Raw genomic sequence first — 25,610 nt, forward strand, 5'->3', positions numbered from 1 at the left:
GATAGATAAAATATGGATATTTCATATCACTAACTGGTGCATAGCAAAATATAATTTGGGGAAAATGTTTTCAGTGATATGTCTTATAGAAGGAAATTCACACCTGGGAATCATAAGTTGGGCAGATTTTTAAAAATCTTTTGGCGTTTAGAAATGATGGAAAATAGCAAGATAGAGCAATTATTCTGAGACTTTTTATTTAGCCTCCATAGACTCAAATAATAAGAAATTGTCTTCTTAAAATTTTATAAGTCTGTCCTTTTGAAGTTTGGTAGTGAGAGTAAAAGTGTGTTTAATTTTTGGTTAATGTTTTCATCCTTTCTTCACATGTTCATTCTTTGTCCTATCTGGATTGAATGTGATTTATCATAGATGTAGCTGCATATCATGTTGCAGATTTTCCTCCTCATGAAATTTCAAGAAGGCAAGAATTCCCAAAGAATACTTTTTTCCAAGACTCAAGGCTGCAATGAAATTATGTAATAATTAAATTCAGCTTATAAAAATTATGTTATTTATTGTTATGAATGGTAGACATCAAATAGTTCTAAAGTTGTAAAATTGTGATATAACAATACTGATAGCTCTTAATTATTATTTATATTTTTACTTTGTATGCTATGTAAATAGATGTCTATCTTCTTTATTTTCTTTAAGATGTATTTCTTTATTTTAGAGAGAGAGATGAAGAGAGAGTGTATGTAGGGTGAGGGAAAAGGAAGAGGAAGAGAGGGAATGTTAAGCAGACTCTCCACTGAATGTGGAGCCCAATGCAGGGCTTGATCTCATAACCCCGAGATCATGGCCTGAGCTGAAACCAAGAGTCTGATGAGCCACCCAGGTGCCCCATCTTCTTTATTTTCTAAAGACCATTTATTTACATACATTTGTTGGCTCGGAGAAGATAGGATATTCTTCTTTAGAACTTGTAACACTAATGTACTCTCTCAATATTGTTACTGGCTATTAATGTACTTCTCTATGTGCTTAAGTATTTGAAAGTTCTTAATAATTCTGTACATTATGGTAATGTTTCCATAATAATCATTAATTATTACTTTATTTTGCTTAAACTTATCAATAAAATTTCAATGTTTTACTTCATGTCACATCTCAAATGTATACCTACATTTGAAAGTTAATAATCAGATATTAACAACAAATTCAAATGATGAGTCCATTTCTCATTTCCGACAATGTTGTACTGTCTGTATTTGAAATTAACCTAAGTGATCATTCTATCACAGAGAATGCAGTGAAGTTAACCTAAGTGATCATTCTATCATAGAGAATGCAGTGAGACCTTGAACGGTCCTATGTATGCTGATGTATGCTGACTCGGTCACCAGCGCTAGCCACTTCACCTACTCAAGGACATTGCTCCAGAGATTCTGTAAGGGCTCTGCTGCTTCACAGTTTTCATCTCTTTTGGTCACGATCACTATCAGCGTACAAGTATGTGGTAGTTTCTATCCAAAATAGAAATGAAGATAGAATACTACCCCTGACTCCAAGTTGAGAACCACCAGCTACTCTTCAAATTACTGATTCCCCTTTCACTCTTAGATTCTTCATCCTTTCTAAACCTACTCCAGGGATGCCTGGGTGGCTCAGTTGGTTAAGCGGCTACCTTCAGCTCAGGTCATGCTTCTGGGATTGAGTCCCACATCGGGCTCCCTGCTCAGTAGAGAGCCTCCTTCTCTTTCTCCTGCTGCCTGCCGCTCTGCTTACTTGTGCTATCTCTCTGCCAAATGAATAAATAAAATCTTAAAAAATAATAAACCTACTCCAGTCAGCTTCCCTGCCCCTAACCCCCACCTACACCTAAGCTGCCTGCATCCTAGTCACCAAAATCCTCCATGTACTGAATCCATTGATTCATTATCAGTCTTAACTTGACCTGTCAGCATCATGTAATGTAGGCCATTACTGCTTCCTCCTTGGTAACTTCTCTCTCGGCAATCAGGATGCCATCTTTTCTGAGTGTTCTTCCTACATTACTGGCCGCTCCTTTTAGTTCAACTTCACTGGTTTCTCCTGAGTGTCAGGTGCCCCAGGGCTCATCCTTGTCCTCTCTTTCTTTGTCTGCACTTCCTTCATTGGTGAGCTCACTCAAACTCTTGCCTTTAAATACCAACTCTGTGTCAGTGTCTAAATTTATATCTCCATGACAGATCTCTCTTGGGAACTTCAGGCTTGTGCATTCCATAGCTTATGTGATATCTCTGCTAGCACATTCACAGGTATCTCAAACTCAACCAGCCCAATTTGTGCTTCTGATAATGTTGGAGTCATTCTTGAATCCGCCTTATTTCTCTCACCTCACAAATGATCCTAGAGTCACAACAGTCCTCGAGTTTCTGCTTTCAAACTATTTCCAGAAATCCAACACTTCCCACCTCCTCTATTCCTACCACCCTTGTGTGAGCCAGCGTCATCTTTCACTGGGATTGCAGCCTCAAAGCTGGTCTTCTTTCTTCTGCTCTTACCCACTCCTGGTGAGCCAGAGGAGTCTTTCAAAGCATAACTGATGTCCAAAGCCTACAGTGGCTCCCATTTCATTTCAGAGTCCTCTGAAAGACCTTCCATCGTTAGGCCCCTGTACTTTTCTGTCCTCACGGCCTGTAGTTTTCCCCCTCCCTTTCACTTCCCACACGGACCATGCAGTTCCCAGAACACTCTGTTATGCTCCTGCCTGAGAGCCTTTGCACTGTGGGTTCTCTCTGCTTGCCTAGCCCTTCCTCCAGTTATTTGCATGCATGGTAAACTCTCACCTCTTTCAGATCTTTGCTCGGTTAACATGGTTTCAGTAAGGCCTTCTCTGTGCATTCCCTTCCCCCCGCCCCGCCACACACACTCACAATCTCCTTCCTTTATCTACTTTCTTTTTGCCATGCAATTTATTATCTCTGGACATACTCTATAATTTACTTATTAATTTGTTAATTTTTGTTTTCTTTCTTCCTCAGCTAAAATATAAATTTCAAAGGGAAATTTATATTTTATCCTCATCTTTTTTTTCCACTGATGTACTGCAAGCACCTAAACAGTGTTCAGCCCACAGTAGTCATTAAACATTTGCTGCTTACTTCTCAATGAATTCAGTCTTTGGCCTTTCTGCCTTTCAAAGGCTGAGGCTGAAAAGTGATATTTTTGGACTTCAAAGGCCAATGATGAAGTTCAGTGCATCCCTCCCCAGTGCATACATGTCCCTTCCAGTCCCACTGACATATCTCTTGGGGTGAGAGGACTTATTTATCTTAACTTGGGTTTGCTTTCTTTCTCTTTTTCCAAGGCCTAAATCACCTTCTTGGGACTTTCTATTTTCTATCTACGGTTGAAATTGTCCTCATTCATTCCCAGAAATTCCTCCATGTTCTTAATTTATTTGCTCAAGAATCTTCGGCAACTTGGCATCATAACTAGTTTTGTCATGTAACCTGGAGCAAAAGAGCTGGAGTGAGTGGGTGAGGAGGGCTGGTGCAAGTGTCTATCTTTAAGGAGGAGGGTGAAGAAGAGCTGATTGTACCACGGTCCAGGGGCCCAAGGACCTGCTCTATCACAGAAGCCACATTTTGCATCTTGTTCTCATGACTTTAAGAAAGATTTCATCAAATGTTTTTCTAAAATTCAGATACATAACTCTTAAAGCATTAGCACAGTGCACTAAAAAATAAGACACAATTGATCTATAAACCTGTTTGTTACCTGTTAAAAACGACAATAAGGTTAGTTTGATATGATTATTTTTCTTGAGAGCCTCCACTGTACTGATTCTGAATGACCATAGCTTTTATTCCCCTCTGGAGTTCTTTGTATACTATGTGGGATAGGTGACTTCTCAAAGAAGGAGCTGAGCTCTCTGGGTCTGCTGGAGCTCTAACTTAAAGTCGTGGGCTGAGGATGACAACAGGATTTCATTAAAAAAAAAAAAAATTTTTTTTGTATATTTTCTAAACCAATGACGCCAGAAAGGTAGCCTGTGAATAGTGATTCCTGAACATCAGGGATTTGTTTTCATCTCACACACTTTGCCAGAGCACAGTTTTTACATCTCTACCAGGCCTGCTCATTTAACTGTAGCTTCTGTTCCCAGGATTTGAGTATGTCATTGTCTACTTTGGGTTAAATTCATTACATATTTTGGAAAGGAGTATTTTGAAGGAGTATCTTGCTAATGTTTTAAAAACCAAAAGTCTCAACTCCTCAGCAAAACATCTCTCAGACTAGTGCTATCTTTGTAACACTCTCTGTGGTATCATTAAAGCCAGATAAAGTGAAATTGTTCCTAAATTGTGGGTAGCTGTATCTATGGTTCTGAGCTTCCCAAAAAGTTAAGGGCTAATGACTTTTTTTTTTTAAAGATTTTATTTATTTGATGGAGATCACAAGTAGACAGAGAGGCAGGTAGAGAGAGAGAGGAAGGGAAGCAGGCTCCCCGCTGAGCGGAGAGCCCAATACGGGGCTCGATCCCAGGACCCTGAGATCATGACCTGAGCTTTAATCCACTGAGCCACCCAGGCGCCCCTAATGACTTTTTTTTTTAAGATTTTATTTATTAATTTGATAGGCAGAGATCTCAAGTAGACGGACAGAGAGAGAGAGAGGAGGAAGCAGGCTTCCCGCTGAGCAGAGAGCCTGATGCAAGGCTCTATCCCAGGACCCTGAGATCATGACCTGAGCCAGAGGCAGAGGCTTCAACCCACTGAGCCACCCAGGCGCCCCCTAATGACTTTTTTTTTTTTTAAAGAGCTTAGTTATTTTTATTTTCTTTCATAAATAAAAATGAGGGGTACAGGGATGGCCCAAGAATTTCAGAGGTTTTATAGCTCATATTATCAGGTTTTTACTAATATCTGAAGAAAATATGGAGATGCTGATATTATTTTTTTAATAAATGTTTTGTTTTTTTTAATTAACATATAATGTATTATTAGCCCCATGGTATTGATTATTAACTTCAGGATACCCTGATGTGTGATTGATTGTACTACTGCCCAGCAATATCACAAGGAGAGAAGGGTGAATGTTGGGTATGTGCCAGGTCTCCAAAGGTAAAAAGGGGGCTAATCTTTGACACTTTCTCCGTATCTCATGGGCTAGCGTTTCTCTCAGTTATAGCAGAATATTTTCACCATAGTCCTAATAACTATCATGTCTTTAAAAAAATGGAGAAAAGTACTGATTTTATAAAGTGTGAAAGGAGAGCTACTTCTCTAAGTGTCTCCAAGAATGTTTCTGGCCCTGCTATCTCTCCCCCTACCCCTACCCTTGTTTGGTTGTTTTTTCCTCTCCTTGGTTTAACTTTCTCTCTAGTAAATATTTGCCTAATGCTTGTAAAAGGATCCTTCACACCAAACTCTGCAACTTGAACTTGTTCTGAGAAGTAAAATATCATTTTGTCCCTATCAGCTTTACAAGTTCAAAACTATGTACATGTGTAGGAAATGGTTTTGAAACATGGAACAGGGACACCTAGGTGGTCAGTCCGTTAGAGGGCTGCCTGGCTGCCTTCAGCTGGGGTTGTAATCCCAGGGTCCTGGGATCCAGTCCTGGCATTGGGCTCCTTGCTCTGCAGGGAGCCTGCTTCTCCCTCTGCCTGCTGCTCCCCCTGCTTGTGCATACTCTCTCTCTGACAAATGAATTTAAAACAAATCTTTGAAACACACCACAGGGGATATTTTCTAGAACCTCGGGTGCTCTGAAATAACATTAGCCTTCCTAGAAAATGTTTCAGATTTTCTTTCAGTAAAATCTGAATTTTGTTCTTGGGATGAATTGGGTGTGTGATTGTTAGAAAGCATAAATTTGTCCAAATATTACACAATATCCTTTGTGACATAATTCTGTACCCATAAGAATTGTATTTGTCCTTTCATAAAATGTGAAGATTTTAGCTGGACTTTTTTAAGATGAAAAACCGAAATTACTGGAAGTCAGGACCAGAACAAGACTTGTGGAAACTAAAGGCAAAAAATATTTTGGGGAAAATATTTTTCCCTTCCTCTTCACCTCACCACGCCCCACGCTGTTCAAACGTGAACCACACTGTCTAAAACATGTCTAAAGGAAATTTCACAATGTTCTGACTTTTCATATGGTAGTTCACTACTTCAAAATGTTTTTCTTCAAAATCTGAATTGTTCTAAAACATTGTGTCGGCTTTGCAGGCACCGCCTTCAATACATGCTTGCTAATGTAGAGCGCTGGTGGGTGTGCTCTACGATCCACAAGGACTGGGCAACGGGAGCCCAGTATCTTTGCACCTGTTTGCATACCACGTGAAGGAACATAGAAACAACCAGCGCCTCCCTGACACGGGGGGAGGTGACGGAGGAGACCCGGAAAGCCTCCCGGGAACCTTCTCGGAGCTGGAAACTGCTTGGGGAGGCCGCGCGCCCCGCCTTCCTCAGGCTCCGCCCCCGCCTACGCTTAACTTGAAGCGCGGGGGGGCGCGGCCGAAGGGCTCAGCCAATGAGCGCCTTGGGGGCCGGGGGCGGGAGGACGCGGTCCGGTCGCCCGGGCGACCAGAGTGCGGCCCCGCCCCCCCCCCCCACCGGCCCCGAGCCTCCCGCGCGCGGCCGAGCTCTGGCTACAGTGCTAGCTGAGGTCTCTGCGCGCCGCGGGAACGCGCGATGGGCAAGTGGAGCATCGGGCGAAAGCCGGGCCGCGCACTCGGACTCCTGCTGCTGGTGATCGTGGGTTTCCTGGTGCTCCGCAGGTGAGAGAGCCCCGCCCGACACCTGCCGGACTCCGGACATCTCAGCCTTCCACACCCACAGTTTTCGCTTCCCTTCTCACCTGAGGGAGGCAGCCCCAGGAGTCCGCGTCCCGCGAATCGCGAGACCCCACTGGAAAGGCGTATTCGGCCTCTTTTTTGCTGGGTCTCCATCACTAGGCACTCTGCTCTTACCTCGAGATCCAGATTTCCCGGGTGACACGAGGCGTTGTGCTCTCAGTCCCCAGGCTTCTGTGCCCTAGAACTTCCCCACTTTCTCGAAGCTTGTGATGCCCGGGCTCTGCTTTTCTCGTGGATACTCCCAGCTCTCTGGGAAGAGCAGCAGAGCTAGCCTTCAGGACTCTGTCAGATGTCCCCCAATCACTGCTCTTTCTCTAGTCCTCCTTGGGGAGCCCACTTCTGCTGTTCTCCCGGGTCCCCACATTTCCTGCCAAGCCTGCTGGGATTCTTCTCTATTCATCAGAAGCCCGAGCTCCAAGGCTCACAGATGTGGTTGATATCGCCTGCTCAGCGCAGTCATGAGATTGCTGTCCCATGGGTCCTTCAAGGTCCTCAATTCTGGGTTTATTAGCCCCACTTTAAGACTGATATGTCTTCTCTCTCCGCTTTCGTCAGTCATCAGCTCACTTCTTCCCAACCCCCTTTTACAAAGTGTTATTTGTGGCAAGTGGTTGTGTTAATGGCAAAAGAACTTACCAACAGCCAGTGGGTGCCGTGGCCCAGAACTTTCATAAACTGTATCTATTTATAGGATTCTACTGTCCTGACCATGTTTTTCAGGTCGATGGTTGGCACTTTTCATATTCAAAACGTCCAGTGTTTCTGGGAAGGCAGACCAGGAGTATCAAATGCTTTGGCACTGCAAGTTAACTTTGAAGCAGGTGATGGGGCAGACACACCACCCCTTCAGCTTTATCTTTTGTTTCTTCTAACCCCCTTTGTTAGTTTCTCTAAATTTCCTCTGGAAAATAGGGAAGTTTTTGATGGAGATTAATATCTGAATGTTTTTGCTGGCACAGAACACATTCAGTGACTCTTCTTCCACCTTTTTCAGACTTATGTGTCTTTGTTTTACCTCTTCTTGGCTTTGGAATTGATGAGGATGTCATAATATTGTTTGAGAGAAAGAAATGGTGCTCTTCTCACTTGGGGGTCCAGAAAACTTAAAGAGGCATTTTGTTTCCTGAATTGTTCCCAAGACTTTTTTCCATCTTGTCAGTGATCTCTAATCCATTCCCCTTTGAAGACTGCTCCTGGCTCTTGTAGGATGTTCAGCATTCCTCCTGATGCAAGGCTGATGCAAAGCCCAGGAGGATTACTTAATACAGCAGGGTATCAAGAAGCCCACATCCCAGAGAGAAAGACCAGAATTGTACAAGTAGCATGTGGTTTGTCCATTGTTGGAGGTCAAGGATATGGCAGTCTATGCGGGGGCATTGAGGGGCAGCTCTGGGCTTGAGTTGGGCCAGGTAGTGCACCCTAATATTCCACAGGAAAAGGTATAAGAAGGAAGCTGGGTGTTTGCTGGTGTCTGGCAGGAAAGAAGATGAGGTGTCAGGGAACTGACTGGCTGTGAAGCCTGAGATTCTCATAACTGAGTTAACCATGTCCCTGCCTGGGTTAGAGTGGCCGTAACAGGAGTCACTCCGGGTCTATGGAGGTGCCTGGGAACAGCTATAACTCAAGCCTGAGGAAATAGTTTGAGATACTTAGTAAAATTGTTATTCCTGATATCTCTCATTTCTCAGCAGGTAAGATAGAGGCCAGAGAAGCTCTGACCCCTATTCAAGGCCATCTCTTAGGGTCCTTCAGAATATGTGTCTTTTGGGCATCTTTTAAAATTTATCACCTTCATGGTATTGGGCTTTTTGCCTAATTCCTCCTGTTTGCGATGGGCTGGAAACCAAGGATCATCTCTGGAGGGCAGAGAAGAACTCACTCTTTGTTACTTCCTCTTCTTGCCTTGCTCTAGTTTTGACCATCATTAACTGAAAGGGAAGTGGGGACCCCTCCCAACCTTTGCTGGAAATGTGGATATGGCCAGGGGAATATAGGTCACATGGGAATTTGCTACTCAGCGGCAGGTTTGTGGAGCTGAGCTGCCAGGATCAGTCTTTTCCAGAAGGCAGGTATTTGGTTGGGGGAGGGGCCTTCTGGGCTCCATTTTTTTTTTCCCCCATGAACTTTACCTTGGGCTGGTTCACGGTCAATCAAAGCTGTTTGATTATATCTTATCTGAGAAATAGGAAGACCAAGATGACTTTTGAGGATGATTTCAACCTTTGCTATTTTTTAGCTTGAACAGTAGTCTGAAATTACCTTTATTGCAGTATAATTGTCATGCAATAAGCTGTTCATGTTTAGCTTATACAGTTTGATAAGTTTTGGTTTATATATCCATTTGTGACAATACCACCATAATTAAGAGAGTGAAAATATCTATCAGCCCTAGAAATTCTCTTTTGCCCCATGCATCTCTCTCTCCAGCCCTTCTCTGCTCCCCAACTCCTAAGCACACTGATCTGTTGCTTTCACCATATATTATAAGTTTGCATTTTCTAGAGTTTTATAGAAATGTAATCCTAAAGTATGTACTCTGTTTTGATTTGGCTTCTTTTACTCCATATATTATTTGGAGATCTTTGATGCATATCAGTAGGAACCATGTCTAATCTGGTTGCCTTTCCTTGTCTTTCCTCCTCCCACTGCATGGACGCAAGAATGCCTGCTTGATATGATCAAGGCATGGTTGTGATTCTTTTACTTAATATAAACGCATCACTGAGCAATATTTCAATTAACTTTGCATCTCTTATACCTGATATTTTAGCTGGCAAAAGTCAGGAGAGGAAAGTGGCAAGGTAGGCACCCTGCATCATGCCTTCTCAAAGGTAAGTTCATCTGTTTGTCCAGCTCTACCTCACTCAGTGCTCCTATACAAATTCAAATTCAAATGAATATTCAAATATTCATTATTTGAATTCTAGACCCCACACTCTTCCTGAAGGAAAAAAGAGGAGAGCCTATAAACATCTTATCTCTAGAGAAGGTGGACAGCTTAGCAACATGACCTGGTCACCTTTGATCCAAATCATGGCCAGTCCTGCCTTCCAAGATGTGTGGGCAAATTGTGTCTCTCTACCTGTACTTCTGTGAGGTCACTGATTTTATGAGCTTTACCTGTTCTAGGACTCTACCCTGCTTGAGGCCTGAGTCATATTCCCTGGAATGTTCAAACTCTTTGAACACTGTTCCTTTCATCTTCTAGTAGTGAAGTTTTCAGCATCTGGGAAGTGTCTTTCAGCAGGTAGTCATTTCTCTGACAGAACTGGAGAAACATGGCTACCTGGGCAGTGGCTTAGTCAGAGAAAGAGAGAGGTAGGATGTCTGAGCCACCCTGTGCTGGGAAGATAGAGTTGGCATTGGGATTCTTTTCACTGCCATACTAGCCAACCAAAGGGGACCAGAGTGTCTTAGAGCAAGAGCATGGGCATTATTGCTGTATTTCTGATTAAAGGGACTGGGATACCCAGGAGATTCAGGGCAAAAGCTACATAGCCTTGGCAGCAGAAGTATCAGAAGGTTGGCCAAAGAGTTATCTGTACCTTGGGTCAAGGAAGTAGCAAGTGAAATAAAAGCACTTAATCTTTGATGAAATGACTGAGTTCCATTGTATCACCTCGAATGCTCTTCTAATAAAGATTCAGGAGATGCTGGAGTTTAGAGAGGTCTTTTCAGAGCATTTTGCACCTGAAACAGACTCTGGAGGCCAGCCCCCCTCTTCCTCGTCCCTCCCCCATCATCCAGCACAGTTCTGCTGCTGCTTCCTCCCCACTAAGTTTTATTTCTTGCTTAAATCTATTGCTCTGGATATTAAAGGTCATGTTGAAAAAGAGTTCCTGTTGTGTGAGACTTCTCCTGGGAAAGAAGGGCAGGGGTATTTTTAGAGGCTAATGGTAATGAAACAAATAACTCTTCACTGGGATCTACTAAGTAGGGACCCTTAGTTGATGCGATTCACTGCTTTCATACTCCCACAGATAGATAGTGGCATTTTTGCTTTCAAGAACATGCTGTGTTTTCCTGCAAAGTTTATTTTGTGAGTAGGTAATCTATGTAAAGGATTAAATATTCAAATAACATAAGGAGAAAAATAAAACCCCCACTCCTGGCCCTTAGGCACCCTTCTCCACCCGACCAGAGGTGATTACTAATAATGGCTTCTCTCAGGGGTATTCTGTGCATATATAAGAAGGCAGCTATATTTATTACCCCATTGTCCATTAGGGATATAATTTATTCAAACAGTTCCTTATTGATGGGCATCGACTATTTGCAATCTTTTAGCTACTGCAAAGTTGCAATGTATGTTAACTACACTGGAATTGAAACAAAATAACGTAAAGTAAAAACAACAAAAAAAACCCAAAGTTGCAATGAATATCTGTTGGGTATATTTCTGTTCCTAGAATTGCTGACCATATGAGATATTCACTTTAAATCCTGACAGACGTTTAAAATAACTAAGTAAAAATAAGTTAAAATAAGTAAAGTAGCACATTCTATTTTTGTGGATCAATGTGAGGGAGATTCTCAGCTCTGTCATCTGAAGGGGAGATACTGTTTAATCTGCATGTATATGGGTTCTTCGTATCTTTAAGAACTAGTCCATCTCTTCTGTATCTATGTACATAAGTATCATTGGTGGATTTTAAAAAATATTGAACATATTTATGTTTCCCCTGTTTCATGAAATAATTTTATTCTGATACCACAAGCATCTCAAGAGCAGAGTCTTGCTATCAGTAGAGTCCTTTGGGTTATCTAGCAGAATTTTCACCCCTTTCTAGGTTGAGATATAACCCTTTTTTTATTGATGATGCCACAATGGAAATTTTTCCCCAAATGAAAAATTTCTGTCACATAACATCAGGATACTTTTTATTACTAAAATGTGGTTGATTACTATTATTAATTCGTGGTTGGGCAGTTTTGTTGCTTCACCCATGCGTCTCAAGGTTTTGGTCTAATTAGTGTTTATTCACATATAAACTTCCTATAGTATTTAAATGGTCCAGAGCATGTCCCTGTATTATGTAGGCAGCCACTTGGCCTGACTTGCTGGAGCCTGGGTGCTATGCCATTTCCTGGCTTACCAAGAAGCCTTTTCAGAGGGAAGGACAGAGGTATGAAGGTTGCAGTAGTGCCATTGACCTGCAAAATGCTGCAAAATGACCTCACATCTCTGCAAAATGAGTATACTAGCTTTTGGAATGGAAGGTTCAAGCCCTTTGGAAGTATTTCATGCTGTCCCAGCAAAGCAGGAGCCTAAAGCATTGGGCCCCAAGCCAAGGATCACAATTAGGAAGCTGGATCAGCTACAAGGACAGAGTTCTGTTTTGCTGGAGCTGAAGTTTTTGGGGTTCCAGGATTGATCCAAGAGCCATTATTCTGTATTAGAGGCATTAAGAGTACTGGTCTGGGCCAAAGAAGGGACTGCTCCTTCCTTGGGCCCTCAAGTTCCCCTGCTGAGGGAGGAGTGTACAGCTTAAAGACTGTTAAGGCTGAAACATCCCCAAGGGAGCAGTTGAAGGGAATGGAATGCCCAAGAAAATGGGACCTCATGGGAACATGTAACCATATCAGAGTCTTGGACTGATGACTAGAAAATTTGTATTTTAGATCCAAGTGAGGAGATTTCTATGTATGATGATGTCTTTTGGGCAATTTAACATAACTGCCATCTAAATAATAGTCTCTGGCATGACCACCTGGATGAACGAAAATGTTAGTGTTTTTTGATCAGTATCTTTAATATGATGCATTGGACTCAGATGAAGGTGAACCTCTGCATAGGGCGGCCCTAATAGGGTCACAGTGCACCTGGAAATTGGATTTGTAAGTTATCTCTCAATTATACATTATGTATAGTGACAAAAGAACCAATCTTTAGGATCAATGAAGACTTATGCTCTGTAAATTGAAGAACTATATCTGCAGATTCCTACCTCATGTACTGAGCTTGTCCATATCCTTGGCCAGTTTAAAATTGCATGGGCATTGCCTGATCTCTGCTGGAGGGCAGTATGCCTCAGTTAATGATGGTGTCTCTACCACATCTGTTTGAGTGGATACTGGCTTGTCTGAATCTGGTCACATTGTGTGCATGATAGAAAGCTGAAGGAGATGGCTGTGACTCCAAGTGAAGCCTCCCAATCCTACTATGGCCCCCATTACTAAGCAGTATTTGCAGGTACAGGTGACACAGGGATGCCTTCTGGCATGGCAAGGGCCATTTCAGACCCACCTTGATGAGCGCACTCTGTTCAAGGAGATCATTCAAGTAGGTGACTGATCTGGCTCTTCTCCCACCCCACCTGAAAGACTGTCTCTGAGAGCTGAGAATCAGTTCGGGGGCCCATTTCACATGAAAGAAGCTGTAAGCTTGTCACCAGCTTATCTGCCTTTTTCCATTCAAGCAGATTAACCCAGGACTTTTGATCATGTCAGGTGCCATCCGGCCTGTGTGGAACCTGCACTGTGTCCTTTGTCATCATGATCCACGAAAGAGATAAAGCATAGGAAGGATTGGTCCCTCTGCCCCCAACAACCTCCTAGTCACTGCGTAATGTCAATTCCTCACCATGGGGAACTCAGGCCCCAGGTCCTCTGCCTAGTTTCTGCTGTAACCTGTTAAGTTTATAGCTTGCACAACCTTTACCACCTGCCAAAAGGGATGGTAGCAATCAGAATGTGGAGGTCTTGTTACATGGTGTGAGGCCTTGTCAGAAATTGTGACACATGTGGCTTCTTCTAGGAAGAAGTTTATTCTCAGACTGAGAATTTACTTAGCCTACAATGAAGCAAAGATATAAAGGCAACAAAATTTCCAGGAAAAAGTAATATATGCTTCAGCTAGAAAGAAGGCAGATTCCCTGGTTTCATCAAAAAAAGTTTCAACAAGGAGCACCTTGGCTGGCCCAGTTGGTGGAGCATGTGACTCTTGATCTCTGGGTTTTGAGTTCGAGCCTCATATTGGGCAGAGATTACTTAAAAAAAAAACAAACCCAAAAAACAAAAAACAAAACTTCCCATAATCTAAATAAATAAATAAAAGCTTTCTAATAAAAGCTTTCTACAATCCAAAGAAAAAAAGTTTCAACATGAATTACTTGCTCACTGGGAAAAGCAACAGAAATAAGTGTTTCTTAAAGATTTGATTACCTCCTTGGTAACAGGCCTAATTTAGAAGGAAAGTCTCTCTGACCTGATGTAACCAAACAGTTTCCACTTTCTTTATTTTGTTATTACTGAGTTAGTAACTCAGGAAGCATGGGGGTTATTATTAATTTATGATCTCTAGTACTAATGACTGTTATCAGTATTAATAACTATTTGCATGGTGCTTTCTCGTTTATGAAGTTATAATGTGTATTATCTCATTTCCTCACAGTGAATTCCTTGGAGAAACCCCACATTTATCATCCTCATTTTCTTGGTGAATTCATCCTTTTCATTAATATATTAAAAACTCATTTAGTAACCTACCAGAAGATTTTCAGAAAGGAAACAGTTAAATTCTCCAGAATTTGGAATTTGATATGAGCTAGCTTTAGTTGTTTGCAGTGTTAGCTTCATGCCTCTTAAGAAGCACTGAGAGGAAATTTTTTTTTTAAAAAATATCTAGAAAATGATAGCACATAAAGACAGTAGCAAATAGAAACTCTATCCAGGAAGGGATGATAAATACATATATCAAGGACAAGATAAGGATTAGTGCTTCTCAAACTTTACCTTGGGGTCTGGTTGAAATGCAGATTCTGATTCAGGTCTCAGTTAAGGTCTGAGTTTCTGCATATGTAGCAAATTCCAGATGAAGATACTCTGCAGGAGCAGACCACATCTGGAGACAACACCCCCCTGCCCAAAGGAGATTTCCTAATGATTAGCTAGGGGACAGATTAGGAAGAGTGTGTTACTAGCAGAGATTATGTTGGAACAAGGGGTCACAGAGAGCACTTCCAGCCCTGTATATACCTCTGTACTGAGTGGGTAGGGAAAGGGAGGCTCTCACAGCATTTGGGAGACACCTTAAAGATAAGGTCAGTGATATGAGCTTGGTGAGTTGGAGACTGTTCCTTTGAAGTTCTGGCCAGTGAATAAGGAGTGCTGCCCAGTGGAGCGATTGCTAAGTTGTATCTTCACTGTCTTTAAAAATAATGAAATTTTGTGTGTGCATGTGTGTATTTTCACCACTTGGACTGTCAGTATACTCCCTGAGTTTAAGAAGAGAATCTGTCCACCAGTTCTTCCTCATTCTAGCCTGGGGCCAGCCTGGAGGGTGGGGTGCCTGAGGGGATGCCTGGGGCTGTCAGGAGGGGAGAGTACATAAAGCTTAGTGAGTACATGAGGCAAGAAGGCAGAGTGTGTGCTTTGGAGCAGATGTGATGAAAACTAAGGGACACCAAACTCTCCTGTGCGTGTGGTATGAGAAACCTCAGACACAGCCAGAACACCAGGAGCTTGTGGCCAAAGGAAAGAGGGGAGTGGAGGGTGGAGGGGTTGGGAAGAGCCAGAGCAAGGAGGTGGCTAGGAGGTCCAGATTGTGGTCATAGGGGACCTCAAGCCCCATTTGAGTATCCTAGGCCTCATACTTTAGGGTTGGGTTGGCAAAGTTTCCTGTAAATGTGTTCAGCTTTGCACACTGTACAATGTTTTTATCATAGCAACGTCACTGTGGCCCAAAGTAGCCACAGTCAGGACTGGAAAGACTGGGCATGGTGGGGTGTCAGTAAAACTATTTATGGACATTGAAATGTGAAATGTGAAGTTGATATAATTTTTTGTGTCCCCAAATCTTGTTTTTTTTAGTTTCTTTCAAACCACTTAAAAATGTGAAAGACATTCGTAGCTTGCAGGCTGCACAAAGACAGGAAGCAGGGTGGCTTTGGCCCACACCTGGGGTTTGCTGACACTGGTCGGAGGCTGGGTTGGTTTGACAGGGTCCTGGTGGATAGAACTTTTCGTTGTAACATTTTAGAAATTGTAATATGATGGCACAAAATCTTCCATATAAAATGTGATTAGACAGTAAATTAAATGGTTAAGGATGGAAAGATTGGGATTATTCCACATTAAGGACATAAAAAAACCTCACTGAGTCTATTCTCTAATATGCAAAGCATGCAAAAATAAACTTATTTCAAATGGTGACAAACTCTGTTATAACACATTACAGAGTATTCCATTTATATCTGACCTTCACAGCAGTTAGGACAGGCATTCACCCCATTTCACAGAGGAAGAAACTCATTCCCACATGGCTCATGTCACTGACCCAAGAAGGCCGTGCTACAAGGGTAGGGCCAGGATTCGTGTCCAGATCCTCCTCTACAGATATTGTTCTTGTTTTTGTTTCCCCATATAGGTGGTCCCTTGGAAAAACTGTATTATTATTATTATTATTATTTAAGTGGGTGCCATGCCCAGTGTGGAGCCCAACATGGGGCTTGAACTCATGACCCGAGATCTTGATCTCAGGGCCTAATGGACTGAGCCACTCAGGTGTCCCTAGAACTGTATTCTGAAATATCCTTTCTAAGTCACTTGGAAAGTGGAACTTTTCTCTTTAGAGAAAATAGTAACGAGGTCCCCAGGTTACACACAAATGACGTTTGAACTGTAGTATAACACAACGGCAGTCCTGTGGAGCAGTAAGAGCTCTGGGTCCTGGGGGCTGTGGGAAGTAGAAAGGCGGGGGTGAAATTAATTTTCTTTGCCCATGAGTGGCTGTCGACAAAATTTCCAAGTAGTCAGTGATATCTATGGCACTTCCTGTTCTCCCATCTCTGGCCATTGGGGCCCCTGATTTGCCCTAAGCCCTCCTGTAAAACCCTCCAGGGGCTCAGCCTCATGAGGTCTGTGGAGGAGCTTGTAAATACCACCAATCCCTGAGCTCCACCTCCACCGTCATTAATTGGTCAGGGGTGGGGCCTGCACATTCCTTAGTTTTTTTTCTTTTTTAAAATTTCTTTTCAGCATAACAGAATTCATTGTTTATGCACCACACCCAGTGCTCCATGCAATACGTGCCCTCCATAATTCCCACCACCAGGCTCACCCCACCTCCCACCCTCCGCCCCTTCAAAACCCTCAGATTGTTTTTCAGAGTCCGTAGTCTCTCATGGTTCATCTCCCCTTCCAATTTCCATCAACTCCCTTCTCCTCTCCATTTCCCTATGTCCTCCATGTTATTCCTTATGCTCCACAAATAAGTGATATCATAAATATCACAAATATCATAACCATATGATAATTGACTCTCTCTGCTTGACTTATTTCACTCAGCATAATCTCTTCCAGTCCCGTCCATGTTGCTACAAAAGTTGGGTATTCATCCTTTCTGATGGAGGCACAATACTCCATAGTGTATATGGTCCACATCTTCCTTATCCATTTGTCTGATGAAGGGCATCCTGGTTCTTTCCACAGTTTGGTGACTGCAATTGCATTACTGGGTATTTACCCCAAAGATACAGATGTAATGAAAAGAAGGGCCATCTGTACCCCAATGTTTATAGCATTCCTTAGTTTTAAACTTCCCAGGTGATTCAGATATGGGGCCAGCTGTGAAAACAGCTGTGGCTAAACCCGAACCTCCCTTCTTGTCCTACTGGCCAACCTCAGTCAAGTGCTAGGAAGGGTGCTGAGGAAGCGATTTCACACCGTTTTGATCTCATGCGTCCTGCATCCATTTGGTTACTAAGCCTGTTAAACCCAGTGGGTCAATATGTTTGTTCTCTCAGCTCTGATCACAACTGCCCAAAGACAGACTGTTGTTTCTGGTCTCAAGCAGTACTTCTCAATCTCTCTGTGCTGCAGCATCATTTTCCTTTTCTTCTTTAAAAGTCTCCCCTCCCCCCGATGTTACTTTATCGAATACATTGAAAACAGGTACTAGAAAAAGGAAATGAAAAGATTCACAAAGTACATGCCCCAGTCTTTTTTTTTTTTTTTTTTTAAAGATTTTATTTATTTATTTGACAGAGAGAGATCACAAGTAGGCAGAGAGGCAGGCAGAGAGAGAGAGGAGGAAGCAGGCTCCCTGCTGAGCAGAGAGCCCGATGCGGGACTCGATCCCAGGACCCTGAGATCATGACCTGAGCCGAAGGCAGCGGCTTAACACACTGAGTCACCCAGGCGCCCCCATGCCCCAGTCTTTTATGATGAGCTTCAACAGACACAAAAGGACATGTATTGTTCTAAAAGTATGTTTCTTTCTTTCTTTCTTTTTAGACTTCATTTATTTATTTGAGAGAAAATGAGAGAGGGGGAGAGAGAGAGAGGACATGGAGAGAGGGGAGGGCCAGAGAGAGAAGCAGACTCCCCACTGAGAAGGTAGCTGGATGCATGAGGGACTCAATCCTGGGATTCCTGGATCATGACCCGAGGTGAAGGCAGTTGCTTAACCACCTGAGCCACCCAGGCACCCCAATATCTCAGTTTCTGTACCGGTCACAGTCTAGTAGCTGGCGGTTGGGACTGGTGTGTGCTAGGCCAGGCCCGTGTTGCCGAGGGGCCCCAGGCTATCCACATGCTCCTCCTCACCTGTCTGCTTGCTAGTCCTTGAGTAGATATGCTCTCACTTTTTAATGCTTTTGCCCCTAGTTCCCTCTGCTTTCTCATATTGTCTGCCTTCAAACTTGTGATAGTGTCATCTTGGACAAAGCTTTCTCTGACTGTACCTGGATAATTTAGATAATTTCTGCTCTCTCATATTGTCTGTCTTCCAACCTGTGACAGTGTCATCTTCTGGACGAAGCTTTCTCTGTCTCTACCTGGATAATTTAGATAATTTCTTCATTTGACAATTACATATGTGTGTGTGTGTATATATGTATATTTATTTCAGCTACTGTCCTCTGCCCTTGCTAGGCCAGACTACCTAATTTGTAGAGCCTGGTACACAATGAAAATGTAGGGCCTTTGTCTAAAAAACATTGAGAATTTCAGGATGGAGATAGTGTCTGAAACCATGTATACAGTGTGTGCTCTCATACATTTATATATTGTAATGTGATTGCCACTCTAACAATATTTATCACATGACATATTTATAGTACAATATGGTCTATATTCACTATACTGTGCATTAGATCTCTATGGCTTATTTAACTACTTTTTGCAAGAGAGCCTTCTAAGCATAGGGACCTGGAGGATTCCATGGGTCATATGCCCCAGAAGCCAGCCTTGGGCTTATCTCTGTGCTTGCCTTACAACAGCACTCTGACACCAACTTGTAATTATCTGAGTGTGCACTGAGGTGTAGAAAGACTGTGTGTGTCAGAATGCCGTATAGGACCGAGAGGTCTGTGCTTGGAGAAGCTTTGTTAGGATGGGAGCCAGCTTCCTGAGAAGCATGCACACCTGTACTGGATTTTCACTAAATGACATTAACATTTTTTTCCCCCCATCAATCACAGGGCTCTGGCTGTTTTGCAGTGTAGCGTATGCAAGTTTATGTTCAGAGCTGAAGCACTTGGCATTGTAGGCAGAGGAGAAGCTGGCTGGTATGTAGGGAAAGGACGTAGGAAAAGGACAGAGCTGTGGCAGAGATGGAGAGTGGAAGGGATGGCTCATCCCATGATCACACTGGGAGAGTCATCTATGGATATGCAACATGCATGTGCCCTGTGCCCCGTGACCTGCACTGCTGGTCCCCAGAGAGACCAAAGCTCTGTGAAGGAGCTGCCCCTTTGAAGGACACAGAAAATTGTTGAATCCAGAATCAAGATGGAAACTCTCAGCCTAATTTTTGTTCATGCATCTCTGTTTCTTCTAAGAGATGACAGTCTCCAGTCAGTGATTATCAATATTGATTGAGTGGAGCAATTTGGGCCTTAAACAGAGCATGTCTCTCAGTGGCACAGTTGTAGCCAGTGTTACAAAATGAATGGAAAGACAGTTTAGGGAGCTTTTTTAACGCAGAAGAGCCCTGCGGGGGCAATATGCCCTCTAGTGTCAGGAACTGTAATGAAAAGTGGGTGTAGAAAAGGCAGATCCCCGGAAATTTGCCTTCCTCTCAGACTCACACTGGACTTTCCTGTCCTCAAACTCCTCAGTTTCTGGTCTCCCGCAGCATCTCTTGCTGGGTTTCTTCCATGGCCGTAAGAGACTGGGGATAAGAGAGGGAGGGAATTCTAATCATGAGAATTAGTTTGAGGGGACTCCCCTCGGTCAAGACCTGATTTTTTAGGGACTAACACTTTTCAACCGCCCTCCCAGATGGGGCTCTCTGTTGTGCTGGATTATCTCTTGAACTTAATCTTTAGATAATAATTAAGACTTGGAAAGTTGGTCAATGAACAGATGCTGTTTCTAACCTCCTTCTAGGTATTTACACCTCAAGCCGGGCAGCTGTGACCGTGGGGTGGCTCAGAGGTACCATTTGAAGTAGCTGCTGCTTTGATGTTAAGTCGAATGGCCTAGAAGAGCTGGCCATTGTGGGAACCTGCGTGCCACACTTGTCCTGGGTACCCTGTACTCCCCTGCGAATACCCTTTCCATGCTGTGTGCCCCCACCACGTCCTCTCTCCTGTTAGCACATAGTTTCCTTGATGACCTTTGTGTTTGTCTTGTTCCTGACAATGGCCTCAGCTTGCTCTTCCCTTGCAGTGGGGTGCAGATGACTCCTTCTAACGTTTGACTAAATCAAAGGGTAGGGAGCCTTTTCTGAAGGCCTCGGAAGCAGGACCTCTTAGAAACAAGGAGGGCCTGTGGAGGAGGAGAAAAAGCCTCTCTCCTAAGACTCTGTACCCCTGCTCACTGTTGAGAAGGAGCCAAGTCTCAGCTGCTTTTTCTCTTTGCAGGTCGGATTGGTATAATCTGATCCCTGCATGGCTAAGACACCGGCAGTCAGGGCTTCAGGCCAACGGCCAATACTTCATGCTGGAGGACTCCACTTTCTGGATCTTTGGGGGCTCCATGCACTATTTCCGGGTGCCCAAGGAATACTGGAGGGACCGCTTGCTGAAGATGAAAGCCTGTGGCTTGAATACCCTCACCACGTGAGTGCTGCCCCACCCCACCACCAAGCATGGGCATCTGTGGCATCTGTGTCTTGGGCTTCTTTAAGGCAGCCCAGACTGTGGGTCTCCATCTGGCAGGATCAGCCCTGCCAGATCCTGAATGTGAGCTGTCCCTGAAGAGAATCTTTGGGCTGAATTTTGTGAGGAAAAATATAGGAGGAGCCCAGTCCTCTGCACAGGACTGCCAGGTACAATGACTGCCTTCCTTCACCTGCACAGCGCTCCCCGTTTGTGTGGATGAGAAGACAGTTTGGATGTATAAGCTTTAGAGGAATAGAAACAGCAATGGCATACAAAGGTATACAGTGAAGGAGGTGAGTGTAGGTGTAGGAGGTGATTAAATTATTGAATATATATACATCTATATCTATATACATTGATATATCTATATATCTATATCTAGCTACCTAGATAGATAGATATAGATATATTTAGATATATTAGATATATTTAGATATAGATATTTAGCTACCTAGGTAGCTAGATAGATAGATATAGATATATTTAAACAAGCACACCACTCCTCAGTTTATTCAGCAAATGAGTAAGATCTTTTTCAAAATAGCTTCCTTGGGAAAGCATTTTCAGGCAGAAATATGTGATTATAGATTTTCTTGAACAGTTTATGAGGTAGCTTTGTAGACAATTTCTAAAATGAATTACAGGAATGTTCTGGGCCATCACAACATAGCTGCAACAAATGTATATAATTTTACAGAAAGATTACTTAAAAGGATACATTTATTTGCATATGTAAATTCTGGTCCTATGGGTACATTCACGCATCACAGGACTCCTCAATCTTGTGGGAATATGGCAAGCTAAGCATTCTATGTTATTAAAGCTAGGTAATCTGTATTTTCTCAAACACAGAACTCCTGAGTCTGAATTGGAAGCAAGCAAACCTCCTCTCCCTATACCTGAGCACATTCTTTGCAACTGAAGAGGGTTCCATTGGAAGCTGGGATGGGTGGGGATCCAGGAGAGGACCAGCTGTTACTGGTTACTGATGTGTGTTACTGTCATACATCACCCCATATCTCTGCCTCTTGAGTTGGGCCCTTTAAAGAACTTATTTTATTTCCTTATCTTCTAAAGAGAATACAAGGAAAGAATTCTTTGGAATTTTGGTTGCTTCAGTAAAAATAGGACTGACCACTGAGGTTTCCTTTTATTTTACTTTTAACTCTTTTTCTTAATAAATTACTTTTTTTTCCTCTGATGAAGGAAAAATGAGTGAGGTGGGGAGGGAGGAGGAAGTAGGGGGAGTGGAGTGCATGCTCAAGCTGACCAGTGGTCCCATCTTAGGCTTTACCAAAATCTTACTGGCCTTCTCTCGCTTCTCCTAAGGAGATGACATATTAGCCCCTACACCCCATCCAGGGACTGGCCCTGGATTCTCTAAGGTCCCTAGATCTCTTCACTTAGTTCTTGGTTAAAATCCTGACACCATTACAACAATGTACCTAATATATCTTCAGACATTTTAGGGATAAAGGAGGTAATCTAGATGACAAAGTAGAATAAATGAAAAGCTCAATCCTGTAATTACCTTTTATTACAGCTATGTTCCATGGAACCTCCATGAACCAGAAAGAGGCAAATTTGACTTCTCTGGGAACCTGGACCTGGAGTAAGTGCTGTTGCTGCTTCTGTGGCCTGGCCTGGGGTTGGGAGGCAGAGAGGTGACCCCTTGGGGTTGATTAGGAACAATGGGACAATCTCGGTTCTGCTTTGAGAACCAGAGAAAGGCAGGTCAGGAGCCTTATTCTCGGGACCCACATGCTGTCTTGAGACGAACCTGTTACTCCTGGGGATCTGGGTCTGCCTACTCTGAGTCCAAACCTCTTCACTATAGCCCATCAGTGCCTAAACCCCAGTGTCTGTCCTGCTTTGCAGTGTGGTCCAACCACCTGGGCTGGGACAGGGGTTGCCCCTCTATGGTAGCAAGGTGGTTGGGGTCAGGTTCACTGTTAGGACCTCCGTACCCTGTCTAATACCCTTCATCCTTATGCCCCCAGTGGGGCTGTGCAGAAGGTCCTAGTCTGGGACCTTCCCAGGGCCTCTGAAGGCAGGGAGGAGAGGAGCTGGGCAGCTCCACCACCTTGGGATGCTGGGCTTGTCTCCACCCTCCTCCTCTGGGTCTGAGAGTTGCTGACACTGACCTCCCTAGGGCCTTTGTGCTGATGGCTGCGGAGATCGGGTTGTGGGTGATTCTGCGTCCAGGCCCTTATATCTGCAGTGAGATTGACCTCGGGGGCTTGCCCAGGTGAGTGTGTCTATGGGGCTCCAGCTGTGGCTTGAACTGTCCTCTGTGCTTGTGCAAAATAGTGATCACAAATGTAGGTTTAATTTTGCTACAAAAGTATATTTTTCATTTTGTACTGAAATTCTTTTTCAGAATAAGTGGTACCAAAGGAGGCCATTTTAAATGATGTCACTTATTTGATAATGTATAAGAGAAACAAATTAATGTTTTTGTTTTATCTTCAAATTTCAGGCTTCAATGAATTATGTTAGGATGTATAGTCTCCACTAAGGTCAGTAGAGTTCTCTGGGGTTGGAGTAGAAATCTGGACAGTAATCACCTGGTACCACATTCATTCCTTGTCCTCATTATTACTGCCATTAACTTTCAACAAAAAAGACTTTCTTGTTAATAGATATAATCTTTCCCATCTTTAGGGTGTTCCAGATGGTTAGATTCACTTTCTCCCTACCCCATGCTGCCCCAAGAGGGAGGAAGACTGGTCCTGTTTGCCTTGTGGTCTCCTTCGGGAATGGCCTCTCCCCACTGCACAGCCACCAGCCCAGGCCTTGTTTTCTCTTTCGTCTCCAGCGCAACACAGCCCTACCCTAGGGATCCAAGCAGCCTCTATCTCCATTTCCTTTGATCCCTACGATCACCTCCCTGTCTCTGTGCCCTTGACAAGGCTGTGCACACAGCCAGAGTGCCCTCCCCCTGCACCTAGGGATTAGAAATCTCTGTGTCAGCGATGTCCTCAGGTTCAGCCGGAGCTGCCAGGAGGACAGAATTTAAGTGTTAGCTCAGAAGCAATGGGAGTTCCAGCACTTAGCCCTCCTCCTGGGCAGCACTGTCCATTCCTATCCTGGCATATGGACACACCCTAGGGAGGCCCAAATAAGCAGAGACCCAGTGTTGATGAGAAGCTAGACCCTTCTAGGTGAGATGGAGGGTGGAGGTATCCATCTCGAGGAAGCTGCTCTTTCCTCAGGCATTTTTACCTAACCTAAATTGATCATTTTCTGACCTGTTCAGGGCTTCCAATTTAGGAGAACCCTCAGAGCCTTTATAAGAAAATATAAGTGTTTTTTCAGAAATTTCAAGTGAGAAGGAAAACTTTCTGACTCCAGCTCTGGAAGGAATGATATGATCTGGGGAATGCAATCACAATGGACAAGTTGTGGAAAACATTCCCCTTCTTCCTCACCCGCAACTCCCCTGAGCTGAGGTCTGAAGAGCTAAGGAGGCTGATGCTAATGTGCCCCCTCCCCTGCCAGCCAGGACAGCAGTGGGGAGAAGTCGGATTAGCCTCTGATGGCCTCTGTGTCAGGACCAGTTTTCTGGGTGACACTGGAAGGTTGCATCTGGCCCCAGTGATTCCTTAACTCCTTTGGCTTCACTCATTTGTAGTGAGGTTTTAGAGTAAATGCTTCAACGCCGGGCCTTGCGTTCAATGAAAAGCTTTTCTCACACTGCCTGGCAGCCAGACCTATCTATGTAGCCATAAAGCTGGAAATAAAATCTCTAGCTGTGCTGGTTGTCTTTTTGTAGGGAAGCAGTGCAGAGTGCAGGGCTGGAGCTGTGGCAGTTTCTCTCTGGATCTGTTTGTACAATCTGCCTTCCTGGCTGAGTGGGGTGGGAATGGTCTCACTCCCCAGGACTCTGAAGCTGCTTTTCTCCCCCACCATCATCCTATCCAAAATAAACCCACAGACAGTGAAACTAATTCTCCCCCCACCTTTATTCAAGCTGGTTACTCCAAGACTCTGGCATGAGGCTGAGAACAACTTACAAGGGCTTCACGGAAGCAGTGGACCTTTATTTTGATCACCTGATGTCCAGGGTGGTGCCACTCCAGGTAAAAGCAAGGAGCCTCCTCTTTGATTGTCAGCTGTCTCCTACTGGGAGTAAATAGTCCTAGGTGACCTCTCAGACTAGGGGCTCACAGTTCCTTTCAACAGAGGAATGCTTTCTTTTCCACTGCCTGAGATCTGTAATTGGAGGGGTTTGTAAAAGTTGTTTTCTAAAAGATATATTTCAGTGTTGTCTTAGGTGGCAAAGTGCTGAAGGGATAGACAGGCACAAGGACTGACATTTATCCTCCCAGTGTCAGAGCTGCCACATGTGATGTCTTGGTAACTGAAAAACCCACCAATTGGTGTCCCAGTACCAGTACCAGTGGCGTACTTACTGGCTCAGTCCTACATGGAGAGGAGCGTAAATGGATGGGCCCTTACCTGTAAGACAGCAGGACTTTTTGTGGTTATAAAATTACAGTTGATGACTTTTCAAGGTACATCGTTTGGCTACCTACCAAAAAAAGTGCTGTGTGGTACACATTTTATTCAAAACATAGGTGATAAAAAATCAGTGTTGGGGAGAAAGTATCTTATCCTTGCATGTAATATTTGGAGGCAATAAAAAGGCAGGAATGGGAATAATTAATCCAATAGTATATTAAAATTAGAAGAATCATGCTGAGAAATTAGTATATTTATTTAAAAAATTAATACATCTACAAAAGTTGCTGTTGAGTTGG

General features: G+C 43.5%; 2 protein-coding genes across 4 annotated transcripts in view; both read left to right on the top strand.

Annotated features, from left to right (window-relative positions):
• Positions 1–647, top strand: part of LOC122912455 (beta-galactosidase-1-like protein 3) — a 64,505-nt gene extending 63,858 nt beyond the window's left edge. The window contains exon 21 of the mRNA XM_044258242.1: positions 373–647. Within this exon, the coding sequence (XP_044114177.1) occupies positions 373–412 (40 nt within the window). The 3' untranslated portion in view covers positions 413–647. The remainder of the gene's footprint in view (positions 1–372) is intronic.
• A 5,972-nt stretch (positions 648–6,619) lies between these two features.
• LOC122912456 (beta-galactosidase-1-like protein 2) overlaps positions 6,620–25,610 on the top strand; it is a 54,192-nt gene continuing 35,201 nt past the window's right edge. For all 3 annotated transcript variants that reach the window (XM_044258245.1, XM_044258247.1, XM_044258246.1), the window contains exons 1-5: positions 6,620–6,721; positions 20,608–20,805; positions 22,391–22,459; positions 23,000–23,095; positions 24,821–24,929. In XM_044258245.1, coding sequence (XP_044114180.1) covers positions 6,636–6,721; positions 20,608–20,805; positions 22,391–22,459; positions 23,000–23,095; positions 24,821–24,929 — 558 coding nt within the window. In that variant the 5' untranslated portion in view covers positions 6,620–6,635. The remainder of the gene's footprint in view (positions 6,722–20,607; positions 20,806–22,390; positions 22,460–22,999; positions 23,096–24,820; positions 24,930–25,610) is intronic.

The sequence above is a fragment of the Neovison vison genome, chromosome 7 (genome assembly GCF_020171115.1).
Source record: "Neovison vison isolate M4711 chromosome 7, ASM_NN_V1, whole genome shotgun sequence".
NCBI lineage: Eukaryota > Metazoa > Chordata > Mammalia > Carnivora > Mustelidae > Neogale > Neogale vison.